This window comes from Micromys minutus (assembly GCF_963924665.1).
Source record: "Micromys minutus genome assembly, chromosome: 33".
Taxonomy (NCBI): Eukaryota; Metazoa; Chordata; class Mammalia; order Rodentia; family Muridae; genus Micromys; species Micromys minutus.
Genome location: NC_137968.1, coordinates 2,440,595 through 2,460,745, shown reverse-complemented (window position 1 = coordinate 2,460,745; position 20,151 = coordinate 2,440,595). Strand labels below are relative to the sequence as shown.

General features: G+C 44.1%; 1 protein-coding gene across 1 annotated transcript in view; it reads right to left on the bottom strand.

Annotated features, from left to right (window-relative positions):
• The window catches only part of VPS13B (vacuolar protein sorting 13 homolog B), a 425,975-nt gene that overhangs the window by 140,110 nt on the left and 265,714 nt on the right, over positions 1 to 20,151 (bottom strand). Inside the window, exon 35 of the mRNA XM_080909429.1 lies at positions 12,287 to 12,424. Within this exon, the coding sequence (XP_080765555.1) occupies positions 12,287 to 12,424 (138 nt within the window). The remainder of the gene's footprint in view (positions 1 to 12,286; positions 12,425 to 20,151) is intronic.

Below are 20,151 nucleotides of genomic sequence, written 5' to 3'. Positions count from 1 at the left end.
TTTTCAAAGTTCAGGCTTTAGGAAAATGTAGCAATTGAATGTCCCAGCTGAGTCATCTTGTCTGTAGATCCAGTTTCCTCCCAAGCCTGGAACATATTTTGTATCTTTAAGTCACTACATCTACCGGAGGCTGTCAATTGTTAGATCAGAATCAGCCTTCCAATCTTTCTGAAGAGCTACCAGGAAGGAGACTAGCCTGCCAGAGGGACCCTGCGGTTACGACGAGGTGGCCTCACAGGGAAGGGGAAGGGTCCTACGGCAGTGATGAGAAGAAAGGGAATCAAGCCCCAGCGGTGGCTCTCCTCAGTAATGCACACCTTGTGGGGGACCAAACACCAACTGGAACAGGTTCCTGGAAACGGTTCCAGCTATTTTCTCATTTAAAATGTTCCAACGTGACTGGAAGCATTAGTCATCATATTACTTACATTTATGATGTATTATTAAATCTCTTACCAAATGCCCAATGGGTTCAATATGGCTCGTTCTACTCAAATCATAACATCTATGAAGGAAAGCTTCTTTGCTAAGTGTTTTCTTCCTTTGGAATTTTATTTGTAAAGGGCACTGTTTTACTTTAGACATGTGAAGCTCAGTTGGAAGCCAGCGCACGTGGGTGGCTGTGCACACAAGGACGGCGCTGTCCCCAGTCCTACTGTAGGCTAAGTGTGAAACACAGAACACAGGAATGCATCATCCAGCTTAAGTTCCCGGGTAACGTCACTAGAATCTTCTCAGTAAAATGCATTTTCCTCTCATTACTGGATCACATGCATTCTCACCCAATAATTCCAATTCTGATTTTTGATACAGCATTCAAAAAATATAGTCCTAATGACGGTGGACGATGGAGATGTGTAGTCAGAGTAAGGAGAGCTGGAAACCCAGAGCGCTGCTGACTGCAGTGAAATCAGTGAGCTCTCACTGGAGGTGTGACGGCAGGTCTTTGGCAGTGGCAGTCCTGAATGGCCAACAGCGCTCTTTGGCGCCATCACTCATGGGGCACTGTGACCGCTACTTAGCTGCTTCTATGACCAAGCACCGTCTTTAGATGCTGCCTTGTCCTACCTCGAGCCGTGGCATGGAGTTACAATGGGAAGATGACTGCAGCGGTTTCCTACCAAACTCAGGGAGTGAGTATCTCTCCTCACGGAAGGACCTGCACAAAGGCATGGTTGTTACTGTGGGCTTTCGATCTGGTTGGAGGCCTGCTGATGTACAGAGGCCTCCGTGAGGGCGTTTCTTGTGAGGTTTAACTGCGGGAGAGGAATGTGCACAGGAAACTGCTGGAGCTGTGAGCAGCACTTCCCCGGGGACGGAGGGAAAGTACAGCCTCCTATCACTGCTGTGGTCCTGCCAGCCCCAGACACACCCACACCCTGACCACCAGCAAAAGTAAACCTCTCCTTCCTCAACTTAGTCTGACAGTGTCAGGTGTTCTGTCACTGTGACAAGAAAACAACAACAACAACAACAACAACCACCATAATCCAGGGCTAAACATACCGCCTGCTCCAGCAAAGCTTGCAGTTTCTTTGGTGCCTATGCCTTGTTTCTTTTGCTCTTTTTATTGGTGATATATAAGCATCCTTGGAAACAATGCATAGAGCTTCTGGAGAGAGCCATTGCTTTGAGGTAAACTTAGTGAAGCTTCTGTTATCAAGCTGCTTGTGAAAAAAGAGCAGTCACTGGGGTCAGAGAGTGCACAGGCCAGGGCACAGAGTCACTGGGGTCAGAGAGTGCACAGATAAGAGCACAGAGTCACTGGGGTCAGAGAGGGCACAGATAAGGGCACAGTCACTGGGGTCAGAGAGTGTACAGATAAGAGCACAGTCACTGGGGTCAGAGAGGGCACAGATAAGAGCACAGTCACTGGGGTCAGAGAGTGTACAGATAAGAGCACAGTCACTGGGGTCAGAGAGGGCACAGATAAGAGCACAGTCACTGGGGTCAGAGAGGGCACAGATAAGAGCACAGAGTCACTGGGGTCAGAGAGGGCACAGATAAGGGCACAGTCACTGGGGTCAGAGAGTGCACAGATAAGAGCACAGTCACTGGGGTCAGAGAGGGCACAGATAAGAGCACAGAGTCACTGGGGTCAGAGAGTGCACAGATAAGAGCACAGTCACTGGGGTCAGAGTGGGCACAGATAAGAGCACAGAGTCACTGGGGTCAGAGAGGGCACAGATAAGAGCACAGTCACTGGGGTCAGAGAGGGCACAGATAAGAGCACAGAGTCACTGGGGTCACAGGCCAAGGGCACAGTCACTGGGGTCAGAGAGGGCACAGATAAGTGCACAGAACTGGGGTGGGTGGGTGGAATTAAGAGCAGAGGGGAGACTAGAAGCACGGATCCTTGAGAAAGTGAGCATCAGAATTCAAAGCACCAAAGAAGGTTCCTGTCAAATGATGTGTTGATCTAAACATCATGAAAAGGAGCTGGTTTAAATCAATACCATGCAATGCCATCAAACTGGTCATCATTGGGATGAGAGAGAGACTTTAGAAATGGATAAGTGAGGAGACTGAATCATTCTGCCTTTTGTTGACAGATACTAGAGTAACCGAACGGTGGGTGAGGGGCTGTTCCGCTTTATAACACTATGACAGCTGATAAATATATCAGACAGAAATGCAAGAACTAGGAAACTGGTATTTACAGCCTCTCAAAAATTTAGGCGCTGAGGGTCAGTAACTGCAAACATCATACAAAGAGCTCTTAGATAACATTTACATCCTGATAGAATGTCACAAAAGCCCTACAACAGTTTTACTTAAACAAGCAAACAGGAATCAAATGAAATAGTAAACAAAGAAACACAAACCAATTTAGATTAGGAACCACCGAGGAAGGGTGGAGAGGGCACGGGCAGGAGAGGCTGACTTGACCAGCAGAGGGGAGATGAGAGGCAGGCACCATGGAGGGCACAGTGAGTAAAAGAATGAATGAGAGACGTGACTCAGTGGTGAGAGGACACAGGGACTGTGCCCTCAGCATTAGGGGTTTGAGAGGAACCACAGCACCACAGGAAGGGAGAGCAGTGGACGCTGAGCGTACTGTACAGAGGGAAGACCTGGGACTGTGCCCCTGAGAAGCTGCAGCATCACCTAAGGCAGAGACAGCTGTGTAAGCAGAAGAAAGAGGCTCCTGTTTCTCTGTTTCCTCCCTAGCCTCTGCCCTGTGCCCGGCGGCTACCATCCTCTCACAGAGAAACTCTGACACAATGGTGGCCCTACACTGAGGTCACTGCTGCCGAGTATTACCTCACCATCCCCACAAGTAGCGTCTGCATTTGGAGGTCCCATTACTGAGCCACTTAGCAGAGGACCACTGTGGGCCTTTCAAGAGGATTTATACTCCTCTCTCATGTGCATTACTAATGCTATACAAGAAAATTCAGCACTGAAAGCAATTTCTTGATATAGAAAGGTAAAGGGATCATTTAAATGTCACGTTGTTTCTTCATGCACACATGCACAATTTTGTTTAACCCTTTCCCTTCCCCGCCTATCCCTATTTCCATCACTATTAGCCGCTTGAACCTCTCTGACCAGTCATTCCCTTCTCTTCTTTCCTGTAATGTACTAGCCCCCTTCCAAAATGCATTCATTGCCAACCCAGGGAAGAATTAGACAAGGAGAGAGAACAACAGGTGTATATGAAAGAACTGGGAAGACGAAAATACCTGGAACTAAAGAGTTAAGTGGGGGTGGGGTCAGGGGTACCAGATAAATGTAGGGCAGGGAACAGAGTAACCAAAATTAAGGTTGTATGAGGAACATGAATTCTACTAATTAATAAGCTAATCAAGGCACGTTTTCAAAACGTGGAGTTTGAACAGAGGTCCTCTGGTGGGCGAGCCGTACTGTTCTCAGGAGACATGGTTATTAACGAGTCTCTCAGTGCCGTGCACAAGCTTCCCTCATGGTGAGCTGTCGTCAGGCAGGTCCAGAAGCACTGTGAACAACACGACTGCCGCTGCTGTGTGTGCCTCTGTGTGCCCGCCATAACTAGACGGTAAGACCCTACTTCCAAAGACACCAGCACTTCTGTTGCAGGACACATACAAATTAATCACGGAACTGACTAGAAAATGGCGTCCCTGCAGGTCTAGCCTGCTCTCTGGTTGCTGGAGGAGGAAAGACACCAGTGGTCTTACCCAGGCTGGACTCTGGAGACTGCAACCGTGTCCCATCACATAAACAACACGTCCCCACAGGTCAAAGACTGTTTATGGGAATAACAAACTCTCCTGATGAGATCTGAGGTCTGCTTTAGAGGAGAGAACTCATTCCTGATACTACAAACAGGGTAAAAACAAAAACAAAAACAAAAACAAAACAAGCAAAACAAACCATGGCCAGAAGTCCCAGGCCCTAAGGGAGAACCTATTTATGTGGTTTTGCTAAATGGCCATATTGTCAAACTTGCTTCTAAATATTTATGTTTACATCTGGAGATTTGTGCTGCTCTCAGCTTGGCTAGCGGAGCATCTTACAGAGGGGTTCCTGCAGAGAGGCACTACTGCTCAACGTGCTGAATACAAGCCACTGTGAGCACTCAGCCAGGGACTGGAGCATTTGCCATGCCTCCCCCCTGCTCAGAGACATAAAGACAGGAGGGGGGAAAGAGTATGAAAGAGAGAGGGCGGGGAGGAGTGCTGTGACACCCTGGCCTGACACATGACTGTTACACACAGGGACAAGACCTCTATGTTATCAAGAGCGAACATTGTAGCAGAGATGAGGCTCCTGATGCCCACACTCCAGCTAAGGAATGAGTGACAGCCCCTGGTGTCTGGGGACAGGCCCACTGGGTGACTCTAAGACCCTGCCATGTGGGTAACACTGACTGCACAAGGAGCTGGGATGGACGCATGTGTGAGCGATAGGGGATAAAAGTGAACAACTTTCAAAAATAAATCTCTCTGGTTAAAAATCGCCCAGAATGGCAGATACGGCAGCTCAGCGCTTAGAAGCAGAGGTAGTCAGATCTCTGATTTCAAGGACAACCTGGTCTACACAGTGAGGTCTAGGCTAGCAGGGCTACATAGACCCCGTGTAAACAAACAAATGAAAAAAACCGAGGCCTCATCCACTTTTTACATTTCTTTCAAAACTAGAAATTTCTGTTAAAAACCTTAGGGCAAAACAATAATAAAGATGTTCCTGTTCTGAAATCCGTGGCTTTCTTTCCCCTGACGGGCAGCTTAGCATCAACTTCACAGCTCTGCGCTGAGAGATCACGGAGAAAAGAAGCCACAATATGGAACTGAAAACCCCAGCATCAGCTCAGAAAATGGGTTTTATTAACTGGTTTGTTTCTTAAATGTACGTGTGACCACCACAGCAGCAGGAAAGTAGGCCCACTGCTGAAGTCAGTCCCAGGGCAGCAGCAGGACAAAGACGTCAATCTGCCTGGCCGAGAGCCATCGTCACTTCTTGACTCTTCTGCCACCGCCACAGAGACCGTGCTCCGCGTTTCCACAGGCACCTCAGTCACACCCCACATCCACAACGCTCAAAATATCATGGCACCAACTCCCACCGAGTAACGGGCTCAGTTACAGCAGAACTTAGGAGTAGAGTTCCACTGAGAAAGCTAAAATATGACCCACACATACCTACACACACAGTCATATATACTCATATACACATTTAAACATACAAATATACACATACATGTTTATATTATATCCATATATTCATATATACATTTTTATACATGTAACATATTCATATACATGTATATACACTATTTACACACATACATATTTTGGATTTAAATCTCAAAATTTCTCCTTTACAGCCATATAAATAAAATCTATCTGAATAGTGCGTTACTGTCCCTCGGTGCTGTCTTACTACCTTAAAAAACATAAGCACACGTTAAATCAAATGGGTCTACAGAAGTGGACCAGCAAAAAATTATTAAAGTCAGCAAAACTGTGGTATAGAAGAATATAGTATGAGAAATAGGATTATGATTTTTGATTGTGAGCCTAACAGCTATAACCATACTTTAATCTACAGACCCTGAGAGGCTAAGTAACAAGGAAGGCTCAAGAGGGGATGTCTGATCTCCCTGGGAAGGGAAAAAGAACAGATTTTGAAGTCAGACTGGGGGCCGCTGGGGAGGAGAATGGGAGGGATGGGGGGAGGAGGGGAAGGGAGGATGGGCGGGAGGGGGGAGTGTACTGGGAGAGGACTGTAGAGAATTAGGACTCCTAGCAGTGGGGGATATGGAGCCTGAACTGACTTTCTTCTGTAAGTAGGCAAGGCTTACTTGCAGTAGTGGGATTGGGAAACCAATCTAGCCACACAACCTCCAAGCTACGATGTGTCCTGTCTGGGGTCGTGCTAGGGTAAATGTGTCAGAGAGCTGTGGGGCTTGCCAACTACCACTCCTCACAGCTGAAGCTTGCGCTATGAGAGGGAGCACATACCCGGCACTACCGCTATACAAATAGACCAGTGCCTGGCCCAGTCATCATTAGAGTCTTTATCCAGCAACTGACCAGAACAGACAGAGGCCCACACCCAACATTAGGTGCTGCGCGGGGGAAGGAGGGTTACAGGAGGCAGAGGAGCCGAGGACACTAGAAGACACCCCACCACGGGGGAAGGAGGGTTACAGGAGGCAGAGGAGCCGAGGACACTAGGAGAAGACACCCCACCACGGGGGAAGGAGGGTTACAGGAGGCAGAGGAGCCGAGGACACTAGGAGAAGACACCCCACTGCGGGGGAAGGAGGGTTACAGGAGGCCGAGGACACTAGGAGAAGACACCCCACTGAGTCAACTAAGCAGGGCTCACATGGTCTTCTGTAAAGAAGTTAGAGCGGAGCCTGGTGTTCTTGGGGAAGTCCTGTCCGTAGGAACGAGAGTGTATTAGACTCTTGGACCCGCTACTGGGCCCTTTTCCTCCTACTGGACTGCCTATTCCAGCCTTGATGAGGGTTTGGGTCTGGTCTTATTGTAACTTGCTATGCCATGTTTGGTTGACATCCCTGTGAAGAGGAAAAGGGTGGTAGGGACTGGGAGAAGTGGGAGAAGAAAAAATTGTGGTCTGGATGTAATGTATGAAAGGAGGAGGAGGAAGGAGGAAGGAGAAAGAAAGAGCAGGAAAAAGAAGAGGAAGAAGAAAAGAAATAAGGGTAAAAACAAGTAAAGTCATGCAGACACACACGTGGAGTGAGAAAAACTGAAAACTAGATGGGAAAATTAAAGAACATGTTATACAGGAAAAAACTCAACAAGAAACTCTTTTAGAACAAAAAAGGATGTTTTACTGTAGCAGAGTGTACTATAGGTGGGAAGAAAGGCAGTCACTTCAGAACCTGAGTTTGATAGAATCTCATTACTTCAAGGACAAGATGCTAATTATCAATGCATAATAAACTGCAAGCATTCAGGGATGGCATCCCATGCTGACACTTTGTTCTTTGTTGGCATTTAGATGTCACTTCATGGCTAAAGTGACAATGGTTCAGAAACTATTGTGCAAAAGATCAGTGGAGAAAAATTCCAGGGAGCACATGTCTTCATAAGTGACCCCGAGTTAATTAGAAAAGTCTGCATTCTTACCAGGTCGCTCACACATCAGCTCCGGTTAAATTTAAGAAAATATATTATTTCAAAGATACGAATGGCTATGGTTAACAAACTTTGAACTGGGCTCACATAAGCACATTCCTGCATTCGACCGTGATGTCACAGTGAACACTCCACGGCCGGGGTTGAGTTCTCAGGAAGAATGAGAGGCTTTTCAATATAAGAAATATCTGATCTAACACTAATTTTTTTTCTCTGTAGGCCAACTGTCCTGGGAACAGGTGGCCCTGCTTTCAATTACAGGGGCTAACATACCAGCGTGAGACCTGGATTAGTTCACCTTCTCACAGGGAATTTTCCTCAGTTGGGAATGGATTTATTATGGCTTCACACATGGAACAGAGCTCATGTCAGCTGAGGGCAGTGACACACCATGCGACTCAAATTAACCTGCTGTGGACTGTTCCGTGGGGCTGAGATTGTGTATTACAATGACGACATTTTAAAAACAGGTTGAAAGAAACCAGGAGAGCTGAACTGCAATGGCTCCAATTTGTTCCGACTAATCTGTCACCTGCTGGAAATGCTGCTCCAGAGTTTGTGTGCTGCTGTTGTGTGGGTTTCTCCAAGCCACTGGCCTTGCTAATGGCACTGTCAGCCTGTGAGGAAGGAGGCTTCAGAGCTTGTGATATGGAGGTTAGGATCTACCACTTGCCTAATGGACTATTGAAAGAACTCACAAGAATAGATACTCAACGACTCAGGATCATTTTTACAAATGTAAATGCTAAAGGACAGTATTGGCTAAAGGACAGCCATTTGTTCAAAAAGGTTTATTTATTTTATGTATGTGAGTACACTGTAGCTGTCAGACACACCAGAAGAGGGCATCGGATCCCATTACAGGTTGTTCTGAGTCGACATGTGGTTGCTGGGAATTGAACTCAGGACCTCTGGAAGAACAGTCAGTGCTCTTAAGCACTGAGCCATCTCTGCAGCCCAAGGACAGCCATCTTACTGAGAGAAAACAAGCCTCAAGATGGATCTGAAAGGCTAAACCCAAGAACAACCATGTTGATGTCCTTTGAGGGAATTTACAGGGTAGGCACTGATACTCAGTTCTCCCTCTACATTTCAGGGCCCTACCTTTTACTGTTACCATACCAACAAGCAGAAAGAAAATACACACAGTTCAGAGATGTAGCAGAAAGGATTCTTTGGTAATGACGATGTGCATATTTAAAAACCTAATTGCACAAAGATGTTAATGCTAGCACTGATGTTGCCAATAAAATTAGAAGTATTATTTTCTTTACTTGGTCTTACCTGTGTTGCTACTTCTTTCAAAATGAAGACCTGGTAGTAGAGAACATTGTAAACTGCAGTTGTGACTTAGTCCTAGAACGAGTATCAGTGCGGTTAGCAGTCCACCACCTGACGGCCTCCCAGTAACAAATCTGAGACCTGTGATTTTATTGAGTTGCCAATATGAACACCAAATATACTCTTGTATGTGTAAAGATTTTTCATGTGCCTTGGGATTTTCTTTCAATTAATCCTACTTTAAGTAATTCAATTAATCCTTTACGTTCAATTTGCTACAGCTTTTGTGAACTTTTAGTTGTAATGAGACACATGGGCTAGATCGTGAAGAAAATGAAATGCTTCAGTGGATTACTACCAATGTGTGTGCTGGAGCTGCCAGTGTTTAGTGCAAGGAAGATTTTGTCTCAGTAAATTTTGAAGCAGTTCATTTGTTAGGCCAGTGTTTTAGAAGAAATGTTACAGAACTGACATATGATTTCAACTAATCTTCTCCTAGCACAAGATAAACAGATCAATCAATCAATCAATCAATGAATCAATCAATGTACTTTTGACAAAAATGCTTTAGAGTTTGAAGAGATTAACCACTGTTCAATGTTTTCCATAATAAAATAAGTAACCTAAAGGTTGTTCCTCTTCCTCTGTAGCTTTCTTTTTCTCTACCACAATGCCTGGTGTAACTTTAAAAACTTGATTTGTCCTTTAGGAAAACAATTGCCTGTTATAGAAAGTAATATGTGTTCACACAGAAATCTACAAAGAATTTTAATCAGGTTTTAATATTAAAATCTCCCAGGGCCAGCAAGATGATTTAAGGGGTAGTAAAAGCACTTAGTACGAAGCCCGACAACTTGAGTTCCGTTTCTAAGACCAAAACCAACTCCTGTATGTTGTCTGGTGACCCCACAAGCACACTGTAACACACCTGTGCACACGCACACATACAAATAAGTGAACATACAAACAGAAGGAGAGGCCTTTGGTCCAGTGAAGACGCATTTTCCCAGTGTAGAGGAAAGGCGCTGGGGTGGAGAGGGAGGTTGTGAGAGGAAGCACCTTCATGGAGACAGTGGGGGGGTTGGGAATAGGGGGAAAGTGGTAACATTTGAAATGTAAATACAAAAAATATCCAATAAAAACAAAGAAACAGAAACAAAACAAAAAGAAAACAAAACCATTTTGCTACAAAAGATACCGTGTCTAGCCGAGCAGCACCCAGAGCCCCTGTCGTGTAGTAGAAATACAACCTGCAGCCACACCTCAGAACAACTGACACAGCATCTGCAGAGATGCCTGAGGTACAAACTCAAACTTAAGAAATATGGTCGGAATGACTACATCAATTCAATATCTTAAAATTTTGAGTATCCAAAGATATTATCACTGTTATTTATGAAATGAGAAATGATATATATCCGTTTCCAAATTTTGAAAGTATCTTAAGATAAACAAATATACTTTCGAGTTATATAGTATGGTTATGTTTTTGCTATGCTGCCATACTAAATGCTAAAATGATGAACATGTAACAATTCATCCATACAATGGCATTTCTCTTCAAAACTGAATGTACCTGGTTGTCTTGCAAATACGGTGCTCAGTCTACCATTGCCTCAAAGATTCCATTACTTTGACAAACAAATCAATAATCTGAATTGTAAGATAAAACTGAAAGGCTGACTAAAAGGCAACCTGAGCATAAGTGAGAAACAAGAAGGAACCCCAATATTCAATCAATGATAATGGGATACTAACCCCAGAAAGCTCTGAATACCCCAGAAACAACCCACAGACTGTGTGAAGTTCAAGGAAAAAAAAAAAGAATACATTTTAATTACAATAGAACTGTATCACATCCCCCTTTCCTCCCTACAGCCCCTCCCAGTTTCTCTCCTATCCCCTCAAATTAATAACCTCTTTTCCTATATTATTGTTGCATATATACATATGTGTATGTATATGTACCCACAAATACTTAATTACAACCTTATAGAAATGTATTTGTATACTTTTATGCAAAAATGTTGAAAATTTGTACATTTATCTTTGTTTTTTAAAATAAAGTTTTTCAATTAAAAGAAAAAAGAAAAAAAAAGAAGTAACCCCAAATTCGTGTTTCTGCTCTAGCAGCTGATCTCGGGCGCCCCTCTGTGTGTTAATGCCCTGGGCCTCACAGGTGACACGTCTGTAACCCGTCAGTACCCTGCAACCAGTGCCCATGAGGGGAAACGGGCACCACGGGTCCAATGGCAGACGTCCTTTACTTTCTCCTTAGTGGGATGTAAAATGTTACCTTTTCCACCTACAGCTGATTGTGTTTGGATTCAATACAATCCGGTATTTCTCATTTCCTAGGAAGTGGGGTTCACACTCCTGCGCTCCGTCACCTCACAGGCTTTCCCGAGCCATGAGTTTCCCCTCAGTCCCTAAGCTCTCATCTCCAGATTTACTATGAGCACAATGGGCTCTTCACAGTAGCGCTGAAGAGATGTGCTGCAGAACTGGGACCGCGAAGCCAGCAAGGCACCTCCAGGGTCACCTCAGCTCAGACATTAGCACTGGCTTTCTTCAGCTACCTGTCTGCAGAATGGTTTGTTTAGGGGTGGTGTCTCTTATCCAAACTCCCCACTTCTCACTGCTACTGGAGATTTAAGGATGATGGCCTTGTTTTAAAATTTGTATGAAAACCCAATATTCCTTTGACAACAAATGCATGCTGAAGCTCCGTGAGTCTAACAAAGTTACAAGCAAATAGCAAAGACCACGCCCAGGAGGCCAGAACAAGAGGGCGCCAGTAGATGCTGGTTAAAAGGGAGCCCGTGAGGAGCAGGCGGCAGGGAAGGACTTACCCAACCAGGCTGACTCTTCAGTCATCGGGCCCTACAGTTAACAGCTCACCTGCCCCTGCGATTTCAGCTCATCTTCTCCATGTTCAGTCTTACTCTGCTTAGTTACAGACTCTTCAGAAGCATGTGAAGATTTGAAATTAAGCTGTCTATCTAAAGCTTCATGCTTACTGTATCTCAAGACGCTTGATGCATCTGAAGTAAGTGTGCACATCTATGCACGCGCCTTTACACATGGGATTATAAATCTCATTTGTCAGCCACATTATTTTCTTCCTAAGCAGTAAGAAAACTGAACAGAAAATTTCAACAGTTCCTTCAGGAGCCCATAGATGATTAAGAGAAAAAGCAACCACAGTGTATCGGGTCTTCAGTTTCCAGACAATGATTCCTGTCGGGACGGACAGAATCGCTCACTCAAGCTCACATTTGCTTCCATCTACAGAGTTGCTGGGAAACAGGCAACTGTCCACTGTGGGGCAAGGGAGTCAGGCGTCCTAACAGATCGACAGGCATGTTCTGTGCTCACACAGGGAAGACAGGTGCTCCACTGGTTCCTACCTGGTCCATTAAGAAAGTCCTTGATGTGTAGTGTGACGAGAGATGGTGGGATCCCACTTTTACTGTCCGTCTCCCCAGGCACTGTCTGCAGCCACACGATGTTATAGTCAGAAGCTTCAGGAAGAGTCTTCCCAGGATCTAAGTAATGAAATTAAAACGAAAAACGCTGATCACACTACAAACATCTCAGTTTGGTATATGAATCTTTATGGATAAACAAGATCAAAGGACGATTCAACTGTTTTATGTAGACGTCATTATTTCCTTTAACTGCACACACGCGGTGTATACATATGTATCAAACAGGGTAAGCTAAGTGTTCAAGGTGGGATGGTAAACCGGAACTAGACCAAAGACATTTCAAATAAAGCCGCACTGTCTTTGTGTGAAGGTAAGGTCTGAATGCTGGGCACCAACAGTTTAATGGTTGGGTCTTACTGTACACACAATGCTGGAAACAAAGGGAAGGAAGTGTCAGCTTAAAAAAAATCAGACTCATGGCTCAGACACCTTCAAAAGATGCAGTCGATTAGAAGTACTCCAGGTTAATCTGATCTTCAGAGTTTTCTGACTCGATAATCAGCTTTTACTGCGAAGCTTTTGAAGTTGCTGTCAGTAGCTTTCCACAAAGTTATTGAAAGAAAAGGCTTGGTCAGTCTTTCACTAGTTCTAATTACGAATACAACTTCAGGCTTTTTTCTATTTTGACTTTTTTTGTTTTATATTATGTATTTCAATTTTTTTTCTGTGTAACATTCCGTATCCTTTAAGAATAATTTGGGTTATATTAATGTCAAAGAATTTGCTTTTAAAGGTTTGGGAAACTATGGTTTTTTTATTTATAGAACTTTAAACAAAAATGAATGCCGTATGTTGGCTTTTAAAAAATCTCAATATCCAGTTTTTCTTTAGTTTCACGATTGTTTTATTCTCTGTGTTTTAATGTACTTTAAATGCTATTTTATTAGGGATGTTCTTGCCATGGAACCCATCTATTCAGTTTTCAGACTATTTGAAATGTGTTATTAAAGCATTATTTATTTTAGACTTTATTGATTGGCTTACTTTCAAGAATAGCATTTACATACAGTATGTTATATTCAACATATGGTTATATAGTATTACTGTCATATGTGAACGGGGCATATAAATTCTGCCTTGGAATTTGTGTTTCTTGACCTTATCATGTGATCCTTATAAAATTTGGCACATACAAACCTTTATGCTATTTCAAAGCAAATACTGAAAGCGATTGGTTGTGACGTTCAGTGAATGTGGTAAAGATCAAACACTGAGCTAGTGATGCTTCCTTCTTCTGACTGGTGACTTTAAAGCAGTGGGGTGTGTGGGGTGTGCGCCTCCACAGCAACAATACATCACTCTCTCTTTCACACATAACAGCCAGCTCTCGTGAAAACGCCATAGCCTCCTGTTGCTGGAAGACTCCAGTCAGTTTGCAGGAGCCACACAAGCCACTCGGAGCAGAGCGTCTCTTCTCGGAGTGTCACCTCTACATCATCATGGTGATCTTATTAAGTAAACACTTCCTGCTGGAGCTGGATAAGCAGACATTTTTCAATAACCAAGCAGTGACTATCATGAGCGAACAGTTGAACGCAGCAGGCGAACAATGAATGGGAGTCCATGGAATTGCTGCCTAAAGACGATTCACAGGAAGCAGAGGTGCACTTAGCCGGCAGGAAGCTGGACGCTTACCGTACTTACGGCATCTAAGCCGCAGTCCGATTTCTATGCTTTCTAGAAGTCAGGACTCTGAGTAGCAGCACAGCATACACTGTGTGACTCATTAACTCACACTCAAATCACAATCAGTGCTGGCAGTGACAGGAGAGAGGGCATCAGCGTCGGCAAAGTGAGCAGACAGTATGGGCCCTGCCGGACAGAACACTGAGACTCACGACCCTGATGGGCGTCAGGTCTCAGCAGAGCCCGAGTAGAAATAAAAATAGATCCTCATGGAATAAGCTGACCCACACTGGACACTGGACGCCTGCTTTCCTGCTCTGGAGGAGTGCCCACGGTCCTGATAAACACGGGGGCCTTTCTGGAGGTTTTTAAACGTGAAGTCACTTGAGACAGAAAACTAAATTTAGAAATTAAATCCCCCCAATGGATACATGTATACACATTCACACCTACTGAAAACCAGTTTATCATTTCTCTACAGGGTTCCTTTTCTAAGTGACGTCTAGGAACCAGTGTTTCCTCTTAGGATGCTAACTGTCTTTCCACTGCATCGTAATGCTGTGTGTGTGCATATATCATTTAAGAGATGTTAGAAAAAGATTAACTTGCAAATATGTATTTTTAGGTCATTATAAATCTCTTCCTAGTGTTTTTGGGAAACATTTTTGTTTTCCTTTTTAAATCTTCCATGTTGAATTCTTCTGAAGCAGACCTGAGATACACAGGCAGGGCCACACACCTTTCCTGTCCACTGGGATAGGTGCAATAAACAAGGAATACACATCTCCACCGACTGAAGTAGACAAAAGGTCATTATGTGTTAAGGATGGGGATGGAGGGAAACATACTCCCATATGTGGTAGGTGTAACTGAATATGCACTGTCTTGTACACACAGAGGAGAAACCAGAGAATTTTTTCATCAAATCTTTAAATATCCATGCCTTTGGAATCAGATGTGACATATGTAGTCTCCTACACTTTTACAGAGATACGTAAAAACACACAGATTAATATTCAAGGAACTTGGTTCCATGATAATCTGAAGCAATAAAAACTCAGGGGAAAATAAATATCCACTTAAACAGAAGTAAAATAAGTTGTGACAACACTACAAACACTGCACAGAACACAATGCCACTGCTACACACAACGGAGTGCCTTTCCTCCATCACTACAGTCACTACAGAAACCCATTTACTAATATATCAGAGAAACTGGAAATAGGTTCAGGAAATACAAACATGATCCCCTCCCACATACAAACATAATCCCCTTTCTCTCTCCTCACACAGGGCCATAGTGTGGACTATCCAAGAACTTACTAGGCCTGATGAGCCTGCCTCCGCTTCCTGCCTGCTGGAAATAGAGGCACGTCCAGCACACTGCACACCTGGCTGTTTATAGTTGTTATGTTATATAGTCATGATACTGGCAGATGACTGTTTTGTGTGACAAGTTAAGCACATGCTGACACAGGCACTATAAGTTATTCAGGATGGAGGACAAAATGCATTCTTTACCAACGAAGTTCAAAGGGAAACAGGGTTGGAGAAGGAATGCTAGTTCTGAAACTATGTGTGCATGCCTTCCAGGCTGGGAAGCTTTGCTGCAGTGCCTCTAAGGGCAGAAGGTGGAGGGTCTGGCCAGCTCAAACCCTGGTAAATAACTGGCTCTGGCCAATCCCAGGGTTCTAAGTAGGCAGGGGAGATGTAAGCCAAGGAGGCAGAGTAAAGAACAGAGCAGGAATTAGAAATTAAAGCAATTATAAAAATCTAGGAAATCTAACCTAGGAAGCCAGGACTTTGGTGGCTACTTAAGAAAATACTTGTCTAATGGTTTAAAAGTGTTCATGGACTTGTAAGGTTGGCGGAATACGTGGACTGAGAAATATCCAGAGCATGGAAGCTTAGAGCCAATGGCCACCGAATGCGAACTAGGACTCATGCTGTCCTGTCTGAGCTCAGCAAAAGCTATCTGTGAGATCTTGAGCAATGTCTAACTCTAAGTCAGATTATGCTCTAATGACTACATGCTGAGGGTGATGTTTAGACTTCCCGAGTGCTGTCTTCAATTCAGTTTCTCCTAAGCTCTGTCATCAGGACTAGACACTGAGATGTGCATTACACATTCTTCAAGGTCCACATACCTGAGAAAGCAGCCGAGGAGCTAAGATTAAAGGAGCTTGTAAAGATCACATAAACGCAGTGACAGTCAGAGACAGCTGTTGCACAGTGGAGGCTCCCCGCAGGCTGCTGCGTCTGTAGTAAACACTTAGTGACTCAAGTACTGGAAGCTCTCAAATGGATAAACTGCTGGTGCTGATCACTGCATTTAACTCTTGTTGCTAAGCTTGAGAAAGCAGGGAAAGTTGTTCTTTATGAGAACCCGTGGGTGGGAAATGAGAAAGAAAGGTGAGTAACTGCTCACAGGCACATCTACTTATGAAGAGGACTCACTTCAGACAGTGACAGACTTGTACAATACTTACTTTTCTTTTGGGAAGACTTGCAAATAAAATAAAGACAATTCTTTACTCTATCATTCCAAAATATCCAAACAGAATAATCTAGAAAGCCCCCTTTCAATACCTATGAACGTCTGCACAAAGCAGCCATGGTTAACCAGAACCATGGCCCTCAGAAGGTTGAACAAGAGGCTTGTCTGTGCTGGAAGATGGCTTTGCATTGCTTCAAAGAAACTCTTACTGCCTTAGCTTACAGTTAATGTTTCCACTGAACCTGAGGACAGACATCTTGGAAAATGTTGGGGTGTTATTTTTAATTGCTAGTAGTCATGATAAACATATTTTTGGTTAATATTTGGATTGTATAAAATATGACATAAGACAATTAAACATAGATGGAGAAATAAATACCCAAAAGTTCTTTGGAATCTCCTACTTATAAAAATGTTTGCCAAGCTCACATGAAATGCTAAATACCATTTTAAAAGCTTTATTGGCCATTCTGCTTTGTTCCACCAGAGGGTGGAAGGGGTATTTCTGTTATGACAAAGTCAACGTTTTACACATGTCCTTCTTTTTGCCACAGACCTTGGTGCTCGTCCCTTCCTTGAGAGTGACATGGCACTGAACAGATGGTGAGGTCCAGGTATTGTACAACAGGCACTTTTAAATGCTACCCGCCAGAGACCAAACTTCACTTCCCCCCGCCCATCCACCCACCCCGCCTTAGTTCTTTCCATGTGATTCATGCCTGTGGATGCTGGCGGAAGGCACTGGACCTCACAGAGCTGCAGCTGTCTGCTGTGGGTGCTGGACACAGAGCCCTGGTCCTCTGAAAGAGCAGCAGTCTTAACGACCAGCCTTTTCTTCCTGCGTTTAATACACTTTAGGAGTCACGGGTTTGAATGTTAAAAAGTCAAGCAACAAAAAATCTATTAATGTCAAAGTTACCATCAGTTGTAGAAAGGTCTACAGTGGGACACAAACCTGTGTCCTGACCCTCCCCTCTGTTCTCAGTGATGGTGTCCCCACTGCTACTAGTACTGGTACTGCTGCTACACAGGCAGGAAATCAGTCTAGCAGTCATCTTCTCTGGCAGTTCCAGGCTACATTTTTTTGTCATGGTAAATACAAGGAACAAGAGTCACAACATGTCTAATACATTGGTGCAACTGTCTTAGGACACCTCCTTGTGACACATGTCCAGGAGAAGCAGCTTGGGGAAGGGTTATGGTGGCCCCAGTGCCAGGGTATGATGCATCAAGGCAAACCATTGCTGGTCCAGGAGCAGAGGCCAGTGATGGCGGTGCTCAGCTCCCTCTACCCTCCTATTCAGCCCAGGACCCCAGCTCAGCGGGTGGCACTGCCCACGGTTAGAGAATCACTTTCCACATTCATTAACCTCATGTAGAAATTCCCTCATGGGCATGCCCCTACATTATCTTATTTTCGTAATTCCTCACAATAATGCCGAGATGTTGTTTTGTAGATAATTCTAGAGTCTGTCAAGTTGACAGTATGACTCCCCACAAGACTTTAGTCTACTGTAGATACAAACGCAAACTTACATATAAGGCGCTGACAGTGCATTAAATTTCCCTATGGTAGAAAGCTCTTCAAAAATTTTTGCTAATGAGAAGCTAGTAAAAATCAGAATATGGCTGATTAGTGGAGTATTGTGGTACTTCATTTTTAACTATCTTTACTTGCTTGTTTTGAAGCTGAGGCCTCTCTATCTGCTATGTGGTAAATGAAAACAATACCGATCAATAAACTTGGGTAGTCACAACAGTAACCCAACACGGGAGACAGGCAACCAAGCACCAGCATGTGCTATTGTTACAAGCAAGTTATATGAAGTAGTTGTCCAAACACCTATGGTTCCTACTCCTGTTACAATGATTTTGGTATCCAAACATGCATGCCTGGCTTCATGGCATGGGAGAAGGCTTCGGCATGCGTTACAGATGGTGCTGCAGGTATCTCCCAGAAGAGGACAGCTCAAGGTCTATGCTCTCCTTCTGGGAGAGAACCAGTCACAGTGGATAAGATTTTGGTGCACATGATCACATTCATTTTTCGGAAGGAGAAATGGCCATGTGTTTACATACTAGTTAATGGGGCATAGACAACGGTTTTGCCCAATGGTCAAGGACTTAAAAGGAATAACACTGAAGCACTAGTGAGAACGATATTTGCAGAAGAGATAGGCACATCTCTCTGTGTGGGCAAAGAACATGAAGATGCTTGTGTTCTATGTAAATACTCACCAAGAGGTGACAGGAACAAGGAGGAGTTCAATAATCATGTGGGTAAGATGACTCATTCTGTGGACAGCCAACATTTTTTTTTTTGGCTGGCCATTCCCATCGTTGCGGACGGGTCCATTAATAAAGTGGCCGCAGCGGAAGAGACGGAGGTTGTGCTTGGCTCCACACCAACCTTTCAGCCTGATCTGGTTATGGCTTGTAATGAACAGCAAGTCTTCCAACAGCAGAGACCCGGGTATGGCTTTGCAGTGTAACCAGCCTGTGGCCTCCAGCCCAACTTCACTGAACAGATCCACCATGAAAAGGGCAATGCTTTGTCCTCACGAAGATAGACACTTATGATGGTTATTGATTAGTTTTTTCCTGAATACAATACTTCTGCCAGAACTACTAGCTATGGACTTACAGAGTACCTTATTCAATGTCACCATATTTCACACATCGTTGTTTCTGACCAAGAAGCTAACGTCATAGACAAGTGTGACACTAGGCCCACGCCCATGGGATTAACTAGAGTTTCCATTTACCCACCATCCTAGAGAAGCCGCTTTAATGAAAAGGTGGAATGGTCTTCTACAAACAGTTATTGCACCACATTAGGTGGCCAAAGCTTGTAGGGCTGGGCCAGAGTTCTTCAGAAGTTGGCATGTGATTTAAACCAGTATCTAGTATATGATAATACTTTTCCTATGGCCAGGACTCAGTAATCCAGGAATCAAATGACTGGAAATGGGAATGGTGTCACTACCCATCAGCTCTACCAACTGAGAAAACTAAAACTGCATGTTCTCTGACTTTCCACTTCACTGGATTACGGAAGAGGACCAACAGTCCACTGAAGTGTGAGTTCAGATATGACCCCCCTCAATGGCCAATTTGGGCCACTGATGTCTAATCAAGAGAGTAGGATTATGTTTGAATGTAGGAGACCCTTTAGGGTGTCTCTTGGCATTATTAAAATTTTCATTAACATAAATGAGAAACTGCAGTAATACAGGCAGGATGAGGAAGGACCTAGACATTTCTGAAATGAGGCTGAAGTACTTGCTGAGCAGAGAGGAAGTATACAATGCTGGGCAGAGGAAGTATACAATGCTGAGCAGAGAGGAAGGATACAATGCTGGGCAGAGAGGAAGGATACAATGCTGGGCAGAGAGGAAGGATACAATGCTGGGCAGAGAACGGTGCTTATAATACCAGCTAAGGCCACACACAGGATTGTAATTGCCAAAGCATTTCTGTTCTATTTTGTTAACTGTGTGTGTGTGTGTGTGTGTGTGTGTGTGTGTGTGTGTGTGTGCATGCGTGTATGTGTGTGTGTGTGTGTGTATCATGTAGATACTTGTGTTTGTTTCTCCTGACATCAATTGAGATAACAAGAGTTTCCATAGTTACAATATCTCTTCACAGTAATAGAACAGC